General features: G+C 39.5%; 1 protein-coding gene across 3 annotated transcripts in view; it reads right to left on the bottom strand.

Annotated features, from left to right (window-relative positions):
* KITLG (KIT ligand) overlaps positions 1 to 22,632 on the bottom strand; it is a 144,522-nt gene that overhangs the window by 32,405 nt on the left and 89,485 nt on the right. For 2 of the 3 annotated variants that reach the window (XM_027842528.1, XM_027842527.1), the window contains exons 4-9: positions 11,980 to 12,147; positions 10,215 to 10,374; positions 9,053 to 9,136; positions 5,543 to 5,652; positions 4,850 to 4,917; positions 2,324 to 2,400 (exon numbers count right to left, since the gene is read on the bottom strand). In XM_027842528.1, the coding sequence (XP_027698329.1) occupies positions 2,361 to 2,400; positions 4,850 to 4,917; positions 5,543 to 5,652; positions 9,053 to 9,136; positions 10,215 to 10,374; positions 11,980 to 12,147 (630 nt within the window). In that variant the 3' untranslated portion in view covers positions 2,324 to 2,360. The remainder of the gene's footprint in view (positions 1 to 2,323; positions 2,401 to 4,849; positions 4,918 to 5,542; positions 5,653 to 9,052; positions 9,137 to 10,214; positions 10,375 to 11,979; positions 12,148 to 22,632) is intronic. The other variant, XM_027842529.1, reaches the window with a different exon arrangement.

Below are 22,632 nucleotides of genomic sequence, written 5' to 3'. Positions count from 1 at the left end.
GAAAGTCCTGAGTTCAAATCCTGCCTCACACACTTACTAGATGCGACCCCTAAGCAAGTCACTTGCCTTAGTTTCTATAAAATGAGGATAACAGCTCTTAACTTACAAGTTTGTTGTGAGGCTAAAATGAGTTAAAACTTGTAAAGTACTTTGCAAACCTGGAAGCACTGTGTAAATGTTGTTGTTGTTGTTGTTATTTTAAAGATATAAGAAGTAACAATTGGAGAAAAAGTAGTTCTTCGGTTTTGAAGGGAAGAGAATTGGGCCACCAGGAGGAATAAAAATTTGGAGTTAGGAAGAATGGAAAGAAATCTTGGAGAATAGAAGGCCCCTTGACCTTAAGCGGTCAGAGCTTGGCAGCAGAAGGAAGGAAGAAGATTGAACGGAAGTTCCAAAGTCCTATGAGATCAAGAAAGTTGTTTTTAATTGTTTTATATTGCTGCTGCTGTTAGAATATAAGTTCCCAGAGAGCTAGGAATGTCCCCAGTGTCTTGCCCAGAGCCTGTCACATGCTTAAATGCTTGCTGATTAATTGATTTTTCTTTTAAGATAGGGAAGACCTGAGCATGTCTAGAAGTAGATGGAAACAAGCTCATGGAAAAGATTCTACTCCACTATTGAGTGCCCGCTACATATATGAACATGAGGCAGGTATAGGACAATGCACGGAAAGCAACCCCTGAAGCCAGTAAGACCTGGGCTCACGTTCTTGCCTCAGACATAGACACGCTGCGTGACCCTGGACAAGTAACTTAACCTCTCAGTGCTCTAGTCAATTAACACCATAAGTTACAGGATACAATGACAAAACCCAAAAAGTCCCTTTTTATATTCTACTGGATAAAGGCAGAGGAGGAAGGTTTAGGTACCAACAAGGTCCTGGAGAAGATGGGCAAGGATAAGACCCAAGATGGAAGATTTAAGTTCAGAGAAGAGACACATCTTTTCCTCTAAGGTTAGAGGGAGAGATGGAGGTGACCACAAGATCATGGCAAAGAAAATGCTGGACAGGTTCAATTATTTTTCTGTAAGAGACTGAGAGTGAGACAAAGACGGAGTAGAATTCAGGATTTAAAGGTAGAAATTATCCTATGTATTGTGGTGACTGTGTTAGGGAGTCAACAGGAGATGGGGGAAGAAAGGGGAGGACAGACAAACAACAGAAAACAGGCAGTATTAACTGGTGGTGAGCCAGGTCTGTAGCACTGTGTCGTCCTCCCACAGCACTCTGGGGTCTGGGAGGAAGATCAGAGAAAAGGGATGGGGAGGTAAACAGCATAAGAGTTAAGTCACTCCAATTTCTCCTACTCCTTGACCCCAATATTCCCTCCACCACACTCACACATTACCTGGTTCCAATCAAAGTGGCTGCTAGGCTTTCCCTGCAGAAGACTGTCCATCTGCCACCTTTGTGCCTCTGCACAGCTGACCCCCCTTTCTGGAATGCCACTCCCTCCTCCCCTCCCCCCCCAACCCTTCACTTCCTTCAAAGCCCATCTCTGGAGCCACCCCTACACAAGGCCTTTCCTAATCTCTCTCCCTCCTAAAATTACTTTGTATTTCCTTATCTGTGTACATAGAGTCACGGATCAAGAGCCAGAAAGGACTTTAGAGGTCAAGTTCAACCCCCTTGTTTTACAGATGAAGAAATTAAGCTCTAGAGGGGTGAAATGACTTGGCCAGGGTAATAGCGCTACTATGTAACAGAGCCAGAGATGCAAACTCCCATCCTGCCACTCCAAGTTCAGTGCTCTTTCCACGGCACCACACATACTGGGACTCCACAAGGGCACAGCCTATCTTTGTATCTCCATTGCTTTGGATATAGCAGGTACCTAAATGATGTCTGTTGAACTGGACTGGATTTCAAATCTGCCACCATTTTGGATTCAATGTATCTGGCATTGTTATTAGGCACACAGAGAATACACACTACCTGGGTAGGGATCTTCTGACCACTGTAGCATCTGCATGGGAATCTACCATCTGTGTGTTAAATTTGTTCTTCTTATGCTTAGAGTTCTTATCTAGTTCTTACTCCCCTAAATCTTAATGCTCTGTCTTTAGAGGTATTAATAAAAGATGTAGCTACACTTCCTATACAAAAGCCGTCCACTAATCAGAACTATATTTGCTTCATGTTCGTGATTCCCAGCTCTTAAAGAACAAATTAGGCATGCATGACTCCAACAGGGAACAGCTTGAGTTTTAAAAATTGTACATAACTAAATCAAGGACCTTAAGAAATCCTCACTCTAACTTGTGGCCAATGGGAGGGTGGATATTTCTTGTTAAGACTTCCATCTTGCCGTGAAAAACTTACCGTTGTGCCAAAGTAACAGTGTTGATACAAGCAACAGTTACACTTCTTGAAACTCTCTCTCTTTTTCTTGCAACATACTGGAGGGAAAAAAAAAAACAATAGAAAAAGCTTATTTGCTTTAGGCTGGAGATTCTGGAGAACACCATGAACCGATCATTGTGGAAGTCAGTGTTTACTGTGGGCCTAAGCACAAAAGATTGCAAAATAGAGCAAGCTGTAGTTCGCTCTCGGTCAGAATCTCAGGTTTGCCACTCAAATATTTACTGATCACCCACTGTATAGTGTAGAATAGTCTAGTCAGCTTAGGTAGGCAAAGGAGAAAGAAGACACAATCCCTACTCTGAAGGAGTTGATAATCTACCTGGAGAGGGTGTGTGTGTGTGCGTGTGTGTGTGTGTGTGTGCGTGTGTGACAGACAGACAGACATATAAGGACTGGTCATCAGTGCAGGCAACTTTCAGACAGGGAAACTTCTTTCATAAATGCAAGTTAGCACATACTCTACAAATCATTCACTCTTAGAGATTAAGTGACTTGACAGGCACACAGGGAGTATGGTGGAAAGGCTAGCCTCCTTCCTTCTAGACTGGTTATCCATTCATGTGCTATGCCATGCAGCCTCACATATATAAAAATAAAAGTTTAAATTATTCAAAGATGGAATAAAGAAAAAAAAGGTGATTAGATTTGTGCAGGGTTAACTGGAAGAGGCATCCTGGTACAAGTTCTGACTAAGGTCTCAGAACAGGCGTTCTTAACCTTCTTGGTGTTATGGACCCCTTTGGTAATCTTGCAAAGCTTGGAATAATGTTTTTAAATGTGTATAATAAAATACGCAGGATTTCAAAGGAAACTCAATACACTGAAATAGTTCAACATACACACATTTGAAATACATTCACAGACTCCAAAGGTAAGAACCTCAATCTGTCTTAAAGGAAGTGATAAACTGTAAACCCCTTGAGGACAGGTACTGCTTTTTTTTTTCTTTGTATCTCTGGTGCTTATGTCATTGCTATACACAAAGCAGGTGTCCAGGAAAGGCATAAGAGAGAATCTATGAAAAGGTCACTACAAAGAGTGGGAACTGAATTAGGTTCAAGGGACAGCACACAGAGCTTGGCTAGAACATAGGGGGTGAAGAGCTTAGGAGACTCAGCTAAAGACACTTTCAGCGAGTAGAGTATTTTCAAGTCTGTAAAGCTCTCTGTGTACACTATCTCCCTACAGCCTCATGATGGTCCTGTGTGGCAAGGACTACAAGGTATTATTATGACCACTTTACAGAGGAGGAAACTGAGGCTGGGGGAGGTTAAGAAGCCTGTGCGTAGTCTCATGAGTAAGCCTCAGAGAGGCAGGATTCTGATTCTAAGGCAAGTCTTATGGATTCTAAGTTCAGTTCTCTATTCATTATGCCAAGATGCCTGTATTTATACTAAGGATGGTGATGACGATATTATACAATAAAATATAATAATACAGAAACATAACGTATGACGTAATTAATAAGATAATGTCTTTATCTATAATTATATAAAATTATATTAATATATGGTAAGATATGTATTTATACATGCTTCTTATATATCTATAACAAAAATTATAATACTATATCATACTATGATGTAATTACAGCATTTATGATAATACCATAGTATAATACTATATTACAGCATTTTTAATTATAATACATAAATAGAAATATAATTTGTGATGTAATTAATAAGATAATGTCTTTATCTTACTAATTATATAAAATTATATTAACATATGATGAAACATGTATTTATATATACTTCTGCAATCTATAATAAAAACTATAACACTATGTTATACTATGATATAATTACAGCACTTATGATACCATAGTATAATACCATATTACAGTATTTTAATTATAGTACATATTACTAATTTTAAATTATGTTAATAGTGTAATAATAAAATTATATTGCTCTCTACTATTATATAATTATGTTATCTATTACTAAAATATTAAATTATCATATAACAATTATCATCATTATTATTATCATTATTAGCCACTTTAAGTTTCTGGACAGGGAACTGACATGCCGATAGTGAGAGGGAATTAGATTATTATGGAGGTTGTATATAGTAAAGTAATGTAGGCTTGTGGTAATGACTGTATGTTCTAGGATGGTGATTCAAGTCAAGGAAAAGAAGAGACAGTGGTGAGAAAGTTGGGCATACAAAATAGAAACAAAAGAGTCAAATATAACGCTTCTGAAGTTCTGAGAAGATAGTTGTACTGTGAAAAGGAAGCTGATACATCCCAATGGCTGATAAGTTCCAAAGGCTAGGAAGCCATCTCTGTGGAAAGGTTCACTTCGAGGCGCAGCAACCTGGGACCAGGGGAGAGGTCGAGATGTAAATGTGAATTCAGAAAGATGGTAGCTGAAACTTTGTGAGATGATGTGAATATGAGGGAGAGGTCATGAACATACACACAGTCAGTGAATTTGCAGTGCAGCAATCATGTATATATTTGGTAAAATAAGTTACCTTATCTCATTATCCTCTTCACTAATCTCTCTGTTTTCACCTTCCATTTTAAGACTCATTTGTTTTTTCTGAGAAAAGAACAATAGAACACAATCATACTGAGGTAGTTTTAAAGGCTGGAAAGTTTAAAGAAGTAAATGGCATACTTCTTTCATGTTCTTCATTCCAATGACATTTTTTTTCATCATGTAATGACATATGTTTAAAGATTTGTTATTTTAAAATTAAGAAAAAATACTACATTATTGATTCAGCATTTTCAGAAACAAAGAGGCCACATCAACAAATTTAAAAACAGAATATCTGAGTAGGACTCAATCTAAGAAATGTTTGGAAAACTGACCAAGAGCAACTTACAATATTGGCAGAGAAAAACTAAAGGAAGGAGAGGCATGGGTGAATATAATCAGCACATTAAAAAATGTCCATTTGACTCTGAAATGTTATTTTAAAGCATCTATCTTTTTTTAAAATTTAATTTAGACATATTAGAAGCAGGTTTCATCTTCAAAGCATACACCAGGACAGGATTTTTATCAATATGGCAGGTGGCAAAAGAGAAACTCACTTCAAGAAAGAATACAAGTAAGGGTCACTGGTTTTCTTGACAGATTCCATTTTACACAAAATGGTGGCCAGTTGGTTAACCATTTATTGAGATGAACATAGACAGCAAATCTTGGGCTTCCTTACCTTCCAGTATAAGACTCCCAGAACAAAGCCAATTACAAGAGAAAACAGTGATGGCAACACAATGGCTACCCAATGCACACTTGGGTCTTTAGCGGATCCTGATGCCTTCCCTGTAATTTAAAAAAATATTATGTTGAAGACAGAACCATGCAGGAGATTGCTCCACCATGATGCAGGTAATTAATAATTTCCTTAGGATATTCTGACTTAATTCTGTTTAAAGCTTTTAAAGAAGTGATTCTTCTGTGAAGAAAACATGAGGTTCAGAGTACCTTCCCCTGACCCACACAGCTCACACAAACTTTGGGCATACAAACCGTTAGTGAACTCAGGATTGATTGTACAGGGTAGTCCATTTATAATCACAGTCTTAGGATTGGAGATAACAGGGACCTTAGAAGACATTTAGTCTGACCCCATCAATTTAGACATGGGGAAACTAACTCCAGAGAGGAGACTACACGTGACTAGGTTAGTGAGTAGCACAGCAAGATTTGAGCCCGTATTTATTAACTATCTAGTTGGATTTGGACATGCCTTGAAGGCTACTAGATGCTTCCTGGTAATTCCTGGAGAAACTTGTATATCCATGGTATAGGACTGCCTGCTGCTCATGAGAATCCTGTTTGGTGGCCTGGCATTCTCTTTGGTATTGATTCTCAATGGCCAATGACTGCAAAAATCATAATAAAAACAGCTGATATTTACATAGCTCTTTACATAGGTCATTCCAGGTGATCCTTACAACAACCCAGACAAATTATTATTATTAGCCTCATTTTACAGGTGAGGAAACCAAGGCAAACAGGGGTTAGAAGATTTGCCCAAAGTCCCACATAAATAAACATAAATAAATAGACATAAATTAACGTCTGAGGCAGGATTTGAACTCAGGCCTCTCTGACATCGAGTCCAGCCCTCTATACCACCTAGCTGACAGCTAGAATTTACATAGCACTTCAAGGTAAATATAACCTCATTTTATCCTTTCAACAACCATGGGAGATAGGTTCTATTATTATGCATTTTATAGGTGAAGAACCTGAGGCAGATAACGGTTAAGTGACTTGCCCAGGGTCACACAGCTTATAAGAATTTGGTTGGATTTGCACTCAAGTATTCCTGACTCCAGATCCAGCATTCTATCCAGTGAGCTACCTTTCCTGCTCTTATGGTGAAGGATTAGGGAGCTTCAAATGCCATGGTCACTTTGGAATGAGATGGACTGTCTCCTGTTTGCCAAGAAATACAGATCATCTCAGAGCACAAAGGAGTGACACATCACTCCATGATCTACTCCTGAGCTTTTCTTTCAGTCCAGCCTGGGGTAAAAAGCTCCTTTCCCATGGTTTCCACATAGCATCCCACTGATACATCTCAGCACATTTCTAAAAGGTTTTCACAGAAATGAGAAAGTGGAGATCTTGGCATCTTGACACTCTGACCTTAGGAGGAAATAAATCATCCCCAAATAATTAAAACTGATGTTAAGGGATGCCTATGTCTCTTGACTTAGAGGGAAGGAAATGACTTTCACTTCAAGAAAACGATTTAATTTGGATGATTTGCAAATTTCTTGATCAGCATCCAATTCCACTTTGGCAGAGTTTGGACAGCTGTTTAGCAGCTTTGGTTTCAATAAGCAATTTTGCCACGGCCAAAGCCGAGTGCAAAAGAGAATTCTTTGTGCAGGCCTCAAAGCCCAGAAAAATCAATGGTCCTGCAACTCAACCACATGCTGTCTTTGCTTGGATAGCAGTACCATGGCCAAAAACATTCCCATCAGCACATGTCCAATCCAACAGGCAAACATGGAGGCCCTTTATTCATTCAGAAAAGTGACGACAAAGGACTGAGACTCAAACATCCTTCTAGGCTCAACTTGGGGGCTAACGTCTCCATGAGACTTTTCCTGACCCCATGAAGAGGTTAACTGCTGCTCCCCACCTCTCCAGTGAAATTACTTCATCTTGACTTAGGATTTGCTTTGTCTATAGACAGGTGGTTCTATTTTTATTTTGTATTTCCAGGGTCTGGCATATATCTTCCCAGTAGAAAGTAAGCTCCTTGAAGTCAAAAACTGTTTTTGTCTCTGTATGCACAGAGACGGATCTAAAGCACCCCAGTAGAAAATGAAGGCAAGGTCAACTTTGGTTTTGTCTTTGTGTTCATACCTGGCATCTACTTGCCCAGTAGATAGTAAGCTTTTTGAGAGTAAGAACTGTGCTACTTTAATATAGCCCTGTGACTAGCACTTATCAGCCAAGTAGAAAGGAAGTTCTCTGAGGGAGGAAGGAAAGCAGGGAGAGACAGAGGAAGGGAAGAAGGGAAAGAGGAAAGGAAAGGAAGAAGGGAGAGATAAAAAGGAAGGTAAAGGAAGGGAGAAACAAAGGAAGGGAGGAAGGAAGGTAGGAAAGTAAAGGAAAGGAGGGAGGAAAGTAAAAGGAAAGGAGAGAGGAAAGTAAAAGAAGGGAGGGTGGAAGGAAGAAAGGGAAGAATAGAGGGAGGAAGAAAGAAAGGAAGGAAGGAAGAAAGGAAGGGAGGGAGGAAGAGAGGAAAGTGAAGAAAGGAAGGAAGGAAAGCAGGGAGGGAGGGAAAGAGGAAAGTAAAGGAAGGGAAGGTGAGAGGAAGAAAATAATCATTTATTAAGCACCTGTTACGTGCCAGCCTCTGTGCTAAGCACTTCACAAATATCTTCTCATTTAATCTTTACAACAACCCTGAAAGATAGGTGCTATTATTATAATCCTCATTTTACAGTTGAAGAAACTAAGGCAGACAGTGATTAAGTGACTTGTCAGGGTCACATAGCTGATGAGTATCTGAAAAAGGAGGCTTTGTGAAGGAAGGCATTGTTTTACTCCTGCTTTTGTATCTACCCCCAGCACTTGGTGCAGCACCCAATGCTTAGCAAATTTTTATTGAATTGAATCGCTGAAGTGAAGTTAAACTCAGGCTGAGTTAAAAGATGTCTTTTTTTTTTAAAGTTTTGCAAAAAAGCACATGAACTCTTAGAGAGTCCTGACTTTTGAGATGCCAGCAACTTCAGACAAAGCACCATATTGTCCTTCATGAGGGTAATTGGTAAGAAGGCAAGGGATTCAAGAACTACAGTAATAAGTTCTAACGAACACCGAGTAGGTTGGCATAATCTTGCACTACAGAATTTCCTCATTCATGCAAAATCATGGCGAAACATACAAAATGACATGTAAACAAACGGCATCTTCTCTTAAAGGAATCGTGTTCTTCAGGTGTTACTAAAATTCTCTAAATGACATAAAAAATCACTGACAATTTCACAGTTCAATGGCAAGATCACACCGAAGGACAAGTGCATTTTGAAAGCCCAGGAATGGTTGTTCATATGCTGGGGGGCATCAACACAAAAGACAGTAACCCCATTAGTGAGTTTTCCCAATTGTGGGACAATTTCATTTAAAGCTCATGCAAACTCCTATGGAGGCCAATTGGAGCCATGCATGCATCAAATCAGGTATTCATACTTACTATTACTGCTACTGGTGTCATTCCTAAGGGAGCTGGCTGCAACGGGGGGTAACAAAAATGGTTTTGTGACATTGACCCTGAAATCTAAATAGAAAGCAACAATGTGTCAGTGTTGCATAGCGACTTACGTGTATTACAATGCTCCTTAAAGGCGAAGCTCTACATGGCGGATCAGGCAGCTCTATGGGGGTCTAGTGCCTTTGGATCTTAGACTGAGAGCTGCAAGGGACCCTAAATGCCAATGAGTCCAACCCTGTCATTTTACAGAGAAGGAAATTTGGGCACTGGCTCTAGAGGTGTAGAACTCTTTTACTATTATCTGGTCACACTGTTCTACTGCATGAAAAAACCCACCATGATTATTATGTGGATCAGCACAGATAACTACCCATCAGTAAAAACATTATACATTTTAAATATATTATTAGCTTATTTATATTATAGTTTCTATATTAAAATATTATATACAACATAATTTTATATTATATGTACATATGAATATGCATGTTATTTGTACGTGTATATATATGTATAATGTGTGTAGGTGTGCATGGGTATATTTGTTTGTACATATTTGTGTGTGTGCATATATGTAGATGTATATGTGTAGATATGTGTGTAGGTATGTATATGTATGCGTGTATGTATGTACGGGCCATAAGAAGTACAAACTGGGGGGAAATTTCAGATTGAGTACTGTGTCCTGAACAAGACAAGAGGGGAGGGGTCTTGGCACTGAGCCTGTGTACCTACCCAAAAGGCTAGTTGGACAGAATAAAAGCTTCCTTACCTTAGAAGCAAAATCATAAGGCTGAGTGTTGAAAAAGGAAAAGATGAGAAACCTGGATGGTGAAGGCCAAGAAATTTAAGAATTAATGGCAAACTCCAGGCTAAGACGGAGTGGGAAAATGAGTGGCTTTTAAATAATGTGTGCATTCACAAGTGAAAGTTCTTTGTTTCACTAGGGTGGCTTGGAAACCAATATAGCTACCATTTTGAATAGTCTGATGTCACAGATACCAATCTACACAAGCATATATGCTTTGGCAAGTGTAGGTGTGTTTTCAGAGGTACATATCCCCATAGATTTGTGACTGAGAAGCCGCTGGCTTATGCGCTAACCTTGAGTTTGCAGACTCCCTTTTCAAGATTTCCATCTTACCTTTCTCAGGCCCTATTGTTGAAGGCAGGACGCAGGCGCTCTGCTCAGATGTTTCTTCAAATTCCTTGAAGGCATCGATGGATTTATTAAAGAAGCTAAAAAACTGTTCGGGAATGAACGAGCCTTCTCGGTAAATGTTGTTATTTTGCTTTCGGAAATTCTAGAGAAAAGAAGCAATACTGACATTACCCAAGTGCCATTTTTGCTCAATGTGGGTCAAGGACACTGGCGGGTTGCTTATCTTCAAAGACTCAAGTGGGATGAGTCCTAGGACACTGAAACTGCCACTTTTTCAAAGCTGCCTCAGTAGAAGCAACTTAAAAGCTCTGATTTGGGGCTGAGGTCAGTTCATTTTGGCATTTAACTGCTGACTGTCCTCTGATGTTTCAGGTTTACAGTATTCTCCAGGTAAGCCAGAAGAGGTCTTTGGAGCACAGACACCATCAAAGAAAGAATCCTCAAAGGCGACGAGACTACTGTTTGCTACAAAGATTCCTAGTTTCTTTTCAAGTCTCCATTCAATCTCTACCTTTTCCATGAAGCCTTTCCCAATTTCCCTCAGTTATTAATGCTTTTCAAATAACTTTATCTTTCAGTGTGTGCATACATGTGTGTTTGTGTATTTGCATGTTATCTCCCCCATTCAGATTAGAAAATCCTCAAACTTTGGACAGATGGAAATGCTGAGAGCATTTTGGTTGGGCTACCTGGGGGTGGGGGCGGATGAGGATCAGGGAGGGGGGGCGGAGATGAGAGAACAGGAGAAATAAAAGCACGGGGTAGAATACAGATTGCCTAGGACTGGACCTTCAGGCCTCATGATAACACAAAGTTTCCAGGATCACAGGATTACAGTTTAAAACTGTAAGGGACTACATAGGTTATGTAATGCAACCAATTCATTTCATAGATAAGGAAACTGAAACCCTGAAAAGGTAAGTGAACATCATAAAGTAACTTTATTCCAATACACTACAATCATGGCCCAAAAGCCCAGGATTTGCCACCTTCTATCTTTGTGAACTTGGGCAAATCACTTAATTTTTCTAGGTCTCAGTTTCTTTATCTGTAGACTAGGAGGCTGGACTAGATAACCTTTAAGGTCCCTTCCTACTCTGATCATCTCTGATCCTGGCACTGACTCCAGAACAGGTATGGAGTTGTGCCCACTAACCTGTCAAATGGCCTTGATGGAGACAAAAATGGCCAGTCCATTTTTATGGTCTCCAAAAAGCAAGACAAAGATATCACTCCAAAATAGAACAATTACATTATGGAAAAACATCAGAGTTAAGGCTTCAACACAGAAAGCTTTCCATCCAAACTGAATTTAAAATAGCTGACTAATCTGGAAGCCTTCCCCAACTGAATTCCCAAATGAAACAACAGCACAGGTCAGGCACTCTTGACTTCACAGTGTGAGGTAGTTCTGTTTCTAAAACAAAGGAAATAGACTTTAAAGCATTACCCCCTCTACAATTTCACACTGCTCCCTCCTCTTCCCTGCTCCACGCTATTACTAGAATTTTGTTAATGCAGAAAAAACTCTGAGCAAGGGTTTATTACGTTATTATTAAGGTTTATAATTCCAAAACAATTCAACTTATTAGCATTTAACAACCACATCCTACAATATTCTGCTGCATACATGTAAGTATGAACATACAGACACACATAAATCCTCCATACTTCCAACCCCTTCTCCTACCCGGACCCATTTAAGAACAAATATATACCCTCCTCCTTCCATTTTTTGATACGTTACCTTATTTTTCTCTTCTAAGCATCCCATCAGGTCATCAATGATTTTTATGAGTTTATCAATGATTGAATAATTACTCAGACTACTGGAAATTTTGGAAAACTTGTACAAAAGGTTATTCAGACTGTTGGCCAATTCAGGCACCATCAAATGTAACCAACAATGATTAGGCTGCAAGGGAAAGAGAGACTAGATTAGACAAATGTTTCAGAGTCCCAGACTTTTACTCATCAGATGGGGAGCACTCAGGAACTCCCTTGCCGGACTAAATCAGTCCCTATATATAATCAACTAGTCATTTAAATAATCTGTGTCCTGTTTTAGGCTGTACAGAAGTGTGAGAGGCAGCAGGGTATGGTATAAAGAAACACCTCTGCATCAGGAAGATTTGAGTCTGCCTCTGACAGATATTGACTGGATGACCCTGGGCAAGTCACTTAACCCCTGTGTGCTTCAGATACCTCTCTATAATATTGCATGCTACAGAGAAGGTGACAACTTGCATTGGCAGAGAAACTTACTTATCCTGAGCTCCCAAAACCAATGAAATCACAGATCAGGTTCAAAAAATAGTGATCAGAGTCAAGTGCTAATTGCAATAAATTGACATTCAAGGATATAAACAGGAAGTTTTCACATGAAGAAATCAAAGCTATCTATACAGTCATAGGGGAAAAAATGTTATAAATCATTATTGATTAGAAAGATGTAAATTAAACAACTCCGAGGTCCAACATCATACCTATCAGAGTGGCTAATATGACAAAAAAGGAAAATGTTGGCTGTTGGAGGGGATGGGGGAAAACTGGGACACTAATGCACTGCTGGTGGAGTTGTGAACTGATCTAACCATTCTGGAGCACAATTTAGAACTATGCCCAAGGGACTATAAAATTGTGCATAATACCCTTTGATCCAGCAATACTACTACCAGGTCCGTATCTCAAAGAGATTTTAAAAAGGGGGAAAGAACCTACTTGTACAAAAATATTCAAATCAACGTTTTGGGGTAGCAAAGAATTGGAAATTGAGGGGATGCCCATCAATCAGGTAATGGCTGAACAAGTTGTCATAACATGATTGTAATGGAATACAATTGTGCTATAAGAAACGACCGGATGATTTCAGAAAAGCCTGGAAAGACTTACACGAACTGATATAAAGTGAAGTCAGCAAAACCAGGAGAACACTGTACACAGAAACAGCAACAGTGTACAATGATCAACGATAAATGATGTAACTATTCTCAGCAATACAACAATCCAAGACAACTCTGAAGGACTCATTCTATCCACCTCCAGAGAAAGAACCAATGGAGTCTGAGTGCACATCAAAGCATACTATTTTTCATTTTTTTTTCTTTTTTTCTTTTTGGCAGGTGTTTGTTTGGTCTATGGTCCTTCACAACATGACTAATACGAAAATACGCTTTGCATGATTACACATGTAAAAACTACATAAAATCGCTTATCATCTCAGGGAGGGAAAGAATTTGAAACTCAAAATTTTAAAATAAATGTTAAAAACTGTTCTTACAGGTAACTGTAAGAAGAATTATAAGAATTGTAAGAAGAAAAAGTAATCTCATATCAAAGATGATATGACAGCTGGCAAATAGCAGAACCAGCACTCAAACTCTGGTCTTCTGCCTTCTAGTCCTATACTCCAAGTACATGAGAAATAGTATGATGCCAGTCAGCTTTGGCGCCAGGAAGACCTGGGTTCAAAATCTGCTTTCTGATGCATGCTGGGCTCTGTGACTCTGGGCAACTCTATTAACTTCTCCATGCCTTACACAACTCTTCAGGACTCCAAGCAACAGAGATGAAGCTGATCTGAACTCCCAACCCCTGCAACCATCAAGTCACCAAAACCAATAAGACATTGTCTTACTGTTCAACTTAACCTCCTTCCATAACAGTAACCCATAATCATTCAAGAGAGGTGACTATGACCTGGCCAATAGATTCTTTCTATCCCTTTTTTGGAGCTCACTTTCTCTGTCCCTGGTGAGCATTTCCCAGCCCATGACAGCCCCTAATTTGTAGTACGTGCCAAGCTCTGCCTTGGGTGGGACAAAAAAGGAAGTGACATTATTTTCTGAGAGAGATGTGACTGAAGGCTCAGTTGGGGCCTTAATGAGAGAGTAGGCTTAGAGGCTGGATCTATCATTTTAATAGTACAGGAAACATCCTGGTGAGGAGACGGAAATGGCAAACTACTCCAGTCATCTCTGCCAAGAAAACTCCAAAAACAGATCAGGAAGAGTTGGACACAACTGAAACAACTAAACAACAACAAAAAATGTTTCAGGTTTGGCGACTGACAGGGTGGGAAGAGCAACAGAATTATATTGAAATGGCTAACAAGGCTGGCACTCAAATAGCCTGCCTGAAATTTGGACTGTTTACTTCAATTTTACCTAGATTTAGAGGCAGTGTGGTAGTGTGGTTAGAGTGCTGGCCTTGGAGTGAGGTATTTCCCCTTTCCCTCGGCATCTTCATTCCCTCCAGATCACCCTGAGGCTTCTCCTTTACCTGGACATTGTGCTCTACTTCCTAAAGTAGTCATTGGTTAAGTGACAATCCTACTACCACCATCATTTCTTTCTTTTTTTGTTTGTTTGTTTGTGGTGAGGCAATTAAACTTAAGTGACTTGCCCAGAGTCACACAACTAGTGAGTGTTATGTGTCCAAGGTCACATTTGAACTCAGGTCCTCCTGAATCCAGGGCCGGTGCTCTATCCACTGCACCACCTAACTGCTCCACAATCATTTCATTTTGAGGAAGACAGAGTCTGTCACACTCTCTAGCACGAACGGGTTGAGATCTGAATCCTTGAACTCGCGACGTTCTCTTTCCCCCCAAACTCAAACTTGTCTAGTTCTGTCAAAGGCACCACCATTCTTCCAGAGTCACTCAGGTTCATATCCTCAGAGGCACCCCGCTCCTCACTTTCATTTTCCCCAAATATCCAAGCAACCTGGCTCTCTGCCTTTCTGGAACTCAGCACAGTATCTGGCACCTTTTTGCTGTTGTTCAGTCATTTCAGTCCTGTCCGCTTCTCTGTGACTCCATTTGAGGTTTTCTTGGCAAAGATACTAGAGTGGTTTGACATTTCTTTCTCCAGATCATTTTACAGATGAGGAAACTAAGGCAAACTGGGTTAAGTGACTTGCCCAGGATCACACAGCTAGTAAGTGTCTGAGGCTGGATTTAGACTCAGGAAGATGAGTCTTCCTGACTATCCACTGAGCCACCTAGCTGCCCCACTTGGCACATAATAGGAAATTAATAAATTCTTGTTGCCTTGACTTAAGTCTATACCTACTCTAATTTATCCTCCACATACCTACCAAAGTAATTTTCCTAAAGTACAGGTCTGACCATGTCACTTACCTACTCAATATAATCTCTAGTGGCTCCCTATTACTTCTAGTATTAAATATAAACTTCTCTGTTAAGCATTTAAAGCCCCTAACAGCTTGGCCCCAACCTAACTTTCCAGCCTTCTAATATGTTACTCTATTTTCTGTATGGTCCTCCCAAACTGGTTTTCATACTGATCCTCAAACTTATACAGAAACAGAACTAAAATATTTAAAAATGAATCTGCAATTAAGGTTTGATACCATCCATTAAGTACTAAAGAAGAACGGACTTATGTAGAAAACTTCCCCCTAAGCTGAAATCAGAGACAGCTCATTGTTGCTTATTTTTACATTGTTGATGGTGAATCTATACAGAGAAACATGACTTCTCCTGGAAAGATGTTCATTGACTGTCATGACCCATTATTTAATAGCTGCATTAGGTATCTTTCAATTTAAAAGTTTCTTTAAAAAAAAAAATCGCCTACCTGATCAAATTAACTAAGTAATTACTAACAATTATTGTTTACAGAGATTTTAAAAAATAAGGAAGTATATTCAATCCCACCACTCTTGACAGATTATTATTATCATTGGAAATAGGGCATTTTATCTAAGGAGAGTAAAAAGGAAAGGAAAAGGGGAAAGGAAAAGGGAAGGGGGAAGGGGAAAAGGAAGGGAGAAGGGAGAAAGGAGAAGGGGAGGAAGAGTGAATGAAATAAAATAAAACCAGTAGGTCTTTTCAACTTCATATCAGCGGACCTTAATAAAGGTGAACATTGTGTGAGTTTTAAAGTGTTTTTCTTAATTCACTCCTTCAAATATGTTTATGCAGTGCATAAACAGTAGAAAGTAATCTTCTTCAGGGCAGCTAGGTGATACAGCTCCAGCCTTAGAATCAGGAGGATCTGAGCTCAAATGTGACCTCAGACACTTGACACTAGCTATTTGACCCTGGGCAAGTCACTTAACCCCATATTGCCTCACCAAAAAGCAAAAACAAACAAAAAGAGAAAGTAAGCTTCCAGAAGGCAGGGAAAGTATTTTTCCTTTGTCTTTGCATGCCCCCGAGGCATGCATAGTAGACCCTCAATAAATGCTGGTTGGATTGAAATGGAATATGTGGGTGGGCTGTTCCCTACTAATCTAAAAACAGCTTTAATTAATATATTGCAGCCAACTGGGAAATTGGCCCACTGGCAGATAGGTGAGCCCAAATTCTGGGAAACATTTATGATCATTCAAAACCATTAAGATTGTTGGCTGGGACTTCATATAAATGGGGATAAACAAACTCCAAATGGAAACTATTTCTAGCTTTCAACTCATCAAATTCAACCTTTCCAAGTCAGTCCTTTAAAAAAAAAAAAAGGATATTCAAGGTGCTTAACACAAAAGAAGCTAACTTCCCCTTTCTGCATCCCTAGTAGATCTCTTCAGAGTTAGGTTAGCAGGCATTTGGGTTTTGGATGGGCTCCTCACGTTCTACATTTAAGTTGAGTGCTGCCAATCTCGGGGAAAAAAAAAGGAGAGACAAACCTTCCTGCAAAAAGTCAGGTTTTGTTTTCCTCCTAGAACACCAGGTCAACAAGATCTAGGGACCTCAAGGCTATCTAATTTAATTTAATGTCCTCCTTTTACAAATGAGGAAACTGAAGCCTAGAGAGGTTAAGGGATTCACCCAAGGTCACCTGTGATGGAGACAGGATATAGGTCTTTCAAGACAATACCCCATGATAACAACAGCTAGCATTTATAAAGTGCTTTACAGTCATTTCATTTTATCCTTACAACAATCTTGAGCCATAAGGGCTCTTATTTTTCCCACTTTACAAATGAGGAAACCAAGGTGGGAGAGGGGGCAGTTAAGTGATTTACGCAGGACCATGCAGCTAGTGAGTATCTGAGGCTGAAATGGAACTCGATTCCAGGCCCAATGCTCTACCACCCAGCCACCCCCTAAGCAGTGTGATCAGACTTTACTAGACTGCCTTTCACAAAGCAGTCTGTACCACTCTAACAGGGCAGGCTTTACAACATGGGGCTGGTTCATCTCATTATACTGTTGAAACCCCATCATTACCTTTCCCTCTTCATTCACATTCCTTCCCATGTTTCTGGTGGATTTTGTGGCTTGTGGGCAGAACAAAATCTCCTTGTCGAAGTGGGGTACTTTTCTGTGGCCTCAGAGATAAACGAAAGGTTTTTTTTCTCTCTCTATTCCACCTCTCCCCACCCTTGCATTCTTCCATCTCTAAGGAAAGCCCATTATTTTTTATGAAATGCTTAGATATGTACTGCCATAAAGGCATTTCTGTTTACCTTACAATGGCCACAGAACTAGATATTTATATCTTATGACTTAGATCCCCTCTTGAGGCTGTGCAATAATTATTTTTTCTCATTTTCTTATGCAAGGAATCATTTCCCCATTCCCACCCCCATATACACAAATTCAACTTGACAAATCTAGGATATCTTGAGTTAAACCAGGGGTGGGAAACCTGCAGCCTCGTGGCCCTCTCGGTCTTCAAGTGCTGTGGCCTTTGGACTGAATCCTTTTGTTAAGGGTATTTATTCTGGGAAGTTTGGATTCAGTCAAAGGGCCATAAGCTTCCCCACCCCTGAGTTAAACCACACACATTTCACTTTCTAATCCCATTCAAATGTTTATTTGTACTTTGTTTGGACTTATAATAGCATGGGGAAGTCCCAGTGTGGAAATACCTTCCACAGATTCAGAAGCAACTGATGCAACACTTAACGAACTTGTTGGTTGCTGTTCTGGACTCTTTTCCAGTCCATCAGGAGGGTGATGTCCTGACAAGCAAGTGAATAGGATTTAAGTGAGGCAGAGCTGTGAAAAGTCATCAGCCTCACTTTCTCCTCCAGAGTACTCTGGAGTCCAATGGCAAGACATTACCAATTGCTAATTTATAAGTCTTAGAGAGTTACCTGAGCCCCTAAGGAGTTGTGACTTGCCCACGGTCACACAACTACTATGTGTCAGTGGCAGAACCCTAGGTCTTCCTAAGTTTAAGGCTGACTAACTTCCCCACCTGAAGCAGCTGGATGGCTAGGGTAGGCCTGGAGTCACAAGCACCTGAGTACAAATCTGGCCTTGGACACTAGCCGCGTGACCCTGGGCAAGTCACTTAACTTTGTTTTGCCTTAATCCACTGGAGAAGGAACTGGCAACCCAAACTGCTCCAGTATCTTTGCCAAGAAAACCCCATGGCCAACAGATTCACAAAGAGTTGAACACAATTAAACAACTGAACAACTAGCTCTATCATACTGTCTCTCTTGATATTTCTAATTGATAAAAATGTCCATGTTGCTGTTATTGATGTAATCATTATATAATTACGTTATTTAATAATATAATAATGACTGACCACAAATTACCGAAGGCAGGGTATTCCTTTGTGTTCCCAGTGCTTATCCTAATATCTGGCACAAAGTAAACAAATTTTAAATGCATGTTGGCTGACTTTAAGGTTTTCAAAGAAATTTACATACATTATTTCATTTGGGTTTCACAACAGCCAGGTGAAGGAGGTAGTACAAGTATTATTATGTTCATTCTACAGATGAGGAAACTGAGGGGGGTAGTAAAATGTGGCTTCTAAGTGCCAGGGGCACAATTCAAACCCAGGTCTTACTGCCTCTTAGTTCATTATTCTACCCACAAGGCCATACTGTCCTTATTATTAGCTGATTTTTACATTGGCTAATTATACTTTTTGCACTTCAGGATGGCAAAGCAATAAATAAAACGGCATGAGTTTTCCCGAAAGTATGCAATCTCGTGTGCTCTTGTGACTGTCATAACTCCCTTGGAAAAGATTATGATCTAAAGTCAATGCTTTATCTACCCACTCGTGTATTTTAGTTCGTTAATAGGTTGGCATTTAAGTTCTAGAATTTGTCGCAGATAAAACAGCAGAGTAGACAAACCCTATTAACTGTCAGCCAGATTTGACCTGTATGCCTGGAAGAAATAAAAACCAGTTTCCACTAGAATACCAAGCACTAAGCTACCCTCTTTTTAATTAACTGCAGTCAATGATTTGCAAATGGCACAAACCCAAGTGAACTAAGTATTCTGCTACAGAAAAGAAAAACAATTTACTATCCTCAAGGACCCCAAGTTTGTGGGTTGTTAAACGATCCTAAGATCCTAAGGAACCTTAGGGGTCTTCTTGTCTAACACCCTGATATACAGATGACCTCTCTTAACTAGAGGTAGTAAGTAACTGAAGTCCCACAGGTAAGGATATATTTATTTGCTCAAGGCTCTTAGAAACATGGCCATTTCTTGGAAAAGTTTCCTTTTCCACACCACTCTCTGGCTGCCACTGGAAGTATTTAAACACAAGTCTTACATCGAGGGCTCAATAACCTCGCCAAGAGTTTCACTAATATAATTTAATATTCTTTTATGCATCAAACATGTGTATCTGCTATTATTTTCCACTTTTTTTCCTTTCTCTTTTAGAGACTGGATAAGCTTAAACAGCTTTAGAAACATTAACTCCTTGGAATAATGTGAATGACAAATAATGTTATCTCTTGTGTAACTAGAAAAAACAAAAAGATTAACCCATTGGCTAAGGGCACACAGATGATTCCAGGAGTAGAATGAAGTTTCTGCTCCATCCAACCATCCCCAAAGAAAAGAAATTTGCCTAAGGCTCTTAGAGATCTGGACATTTTATGAAAAGAAAAATGTTTCTATTTCCACATCATTATCTGGCTACCTTTCATTTCCTTAAAAGCTTTTCTCAGTCTAGCCAGGTAGAATGGGGGGGATAATGGAGGAAAGACAAGGATTCATATTCTGACTCTAGAGAATTCCTAACTCTGGTGACCTTGGGCATGTCACTATGCCTTGGTTTCCTATTTGGTGAAAGGCCAGGGTTGGTCTGGCTGGCCTCTAAGGTACCTTCCCACCCTATGGAAAGTCTTGGCTGCTACTGGGTAAATGTATTAGGATCCTCCTCTATTATCCTATAGTCAAAAGTACTTGGTTGGCCGAGGGGGGGGGGGGGGGGGGGGGGGGGGTGGATGACCCAAAGACTACAATATACAGTGACCCAAAGGCATGTTAGATGACATGGCACCAATATCCATGGTGCCAAGGTTGATTAAAAAAAATTTTAGGAATTTCTAATCCAAAAGGCAGGCACTTAATAAATCAAGATTAAACTAAATATTCAATTTCATTACTTAAAAAAAGTGAGTTTAAACATATTTGGGGAAATAGGTACTTCCAAAGATTAGCTATGTAAGCTGGCCAACTAAAATAGGAGCGAACATTCAAAGATAGTCAGAGAAACAATTTAAAAAGAAACAGCACACACCTAGAATACAGGACGTAGCATTCTAAAACCTCAGCGGTAGGGAATCTGATATATCAGCTGAAATGAGCCACGTGCTTTTAAGATGTCACGAGGACTAGCCTCATTCGCTTCACCTTATATTCATTTCAAAGAGATCATTTTCAAAAGAAATTTAAACTGGTCTTTTTTTTTTTTTTTAATCAGCTGAGCCAAGTCACAAAGCATCAATTTGTGACGGAAGAGGTTGGATTTAGAGAGTAGCTATCTAATTCAAGATCTGGAAAGTGGGAGCTGGCGGGGGGGGGGGGGGGGGGGAGGGGAAGGAAAGAGATAGATACAGAGAGAAAGAGACAGATATAGAGAGAAGAGGGGAGGGAGAGAGAGGGAGGGGGGAGAGCGAGAGAGAGAGAGAGAGAGAGAGAGAGAGAGAGAGAGAGAGATGGAGGGAAGGAGGAAGGGAGGGAGAGGCAGAGAGAGTGTCTGGTTCTATCCCTAACTCTGAAAAGAACTACAGGGAAATGACTTCAGATACCTTCTTTGAGGACTAACTTTTGGTCCTTATGATTTTATTAAGTTTTATTGTATTTTACTTTTTTTCAATTAAGAAGCATTTATCTTCTCTCTCCCTCAACTCAATGAACTACAAAGAAAATAAAATCTTTTTAAACAAGCATATAAAGTCAGGCAAAATAATTCTCATATTGTCTATGTCTGAAAAATGTATAGATCATTCTGTATCTTCTGTCTATCACCTTTCTGTCAGGAGGTGGGTGGCATGTTTCATCATCTGTCCTCTGGAATCATGGTTGATTACTTTATTAATCAGAACTCTTAAATCTTTCAAAGTTATCTGTCTTTCAAGTATTATTGTTGTATGAATTGTTCTCCTGGTTTTAATCACTTCTCCATGCATCAGTTCATACAAATCTTCCCAGGTTTTTATGAAGTTATCCTTTTTATCATTTCTTACGGCATAATCATATTCCATTATATTCATATAACAGAATTTGTTCAGCCATTTCCCAATTGATGGGTCCTCCCTTAGTTTCCAGGCTTTCAACACTATTAAAAAGGGGGCTGCTATAAATGTTTTTTGTAAATGTAGATCCTTTTTTTCTTTGATCTTTTTTGGAGGTATAGTTCTTAGTAGTGGTATCTCTAGTCAACAGGTATATACATAATTTGGTGACTTTTTGGACATAGTTTCAAAATGCTTCACAGAAAAGCTGGACCTATTTCTAGCTCTTCCAACTGTTCATTAATGTATCTTTTCCCCAGAGTCCCTCCAACATTTGTCATTATCACCAATCTGATTAAGTTTGAGTTGAGTTGAGCATTTCTTTTACTGCACAGTAATAATTCATTACATTCACGTATCCCAATTTGTTCAGCTATTCCCCAATCAATGAGCATTTACTTTGTTTCTAGGTCTTAAAAACATTGTGCTTTAAATATTTTGGCGTCTATGGGTATCTCCTTGAAGCTTATGCCTAGCAGTGGAATCTCTGGTTCAAAGTGTATTGACAATTTATTCCCTCTCTTCTTATAATTCTAGAAATGCTTTCCAAAACAGTTGGACCAACTAATACACAGCTCCACTAACAAGGTATTGTTGTGGGATACATACATACAATCCCACTCTTCAACTGTCATCTATCATATCACTCAGCTGACACCTGAGTATTTTTATACAAAGTTTAGATAAGTAGTAATGAAGGTTTAGATAAGAAATACAGATCTTGGTGGTAATCCTTGACATATACAGAAAGGTAAAGATGTATTAAAATAGAAAGAGGACTGAGTCAAAGCTGCTGGGTTCAAATCCTATCTGATATTTACAACTCATGTGACCTTGGGCAAGTCCCTTAAACTCCCTGGGTCTCCTTCCCAGGAGAGAGAGAGAGAGAGAGAGAGAGAGAGAGAGAGAGAGAGAGAGAGAG

The sequence above is a fragment of the Vombatus ursinus genome, unplaced genomic scaffold (genome assembly GCF_900497805.2).
Source record: "Vombatus ursinus unplaced genomic scaffold, bare-nosed wombat genome assembly UNPS02014874.1, whole genome shotgun sequence".
In the NCBI taxonomy this organism is placed as follows: domain Eukaryota; kingdom Metazoa; phylum Chordata; class Mammalia; order Diprotodontia; family Vombatidae; genus Vombatus; species Vombatus ursinus.
This window is presented reverse-complemented; position numbering and strand designations above follow the sequence as displayed.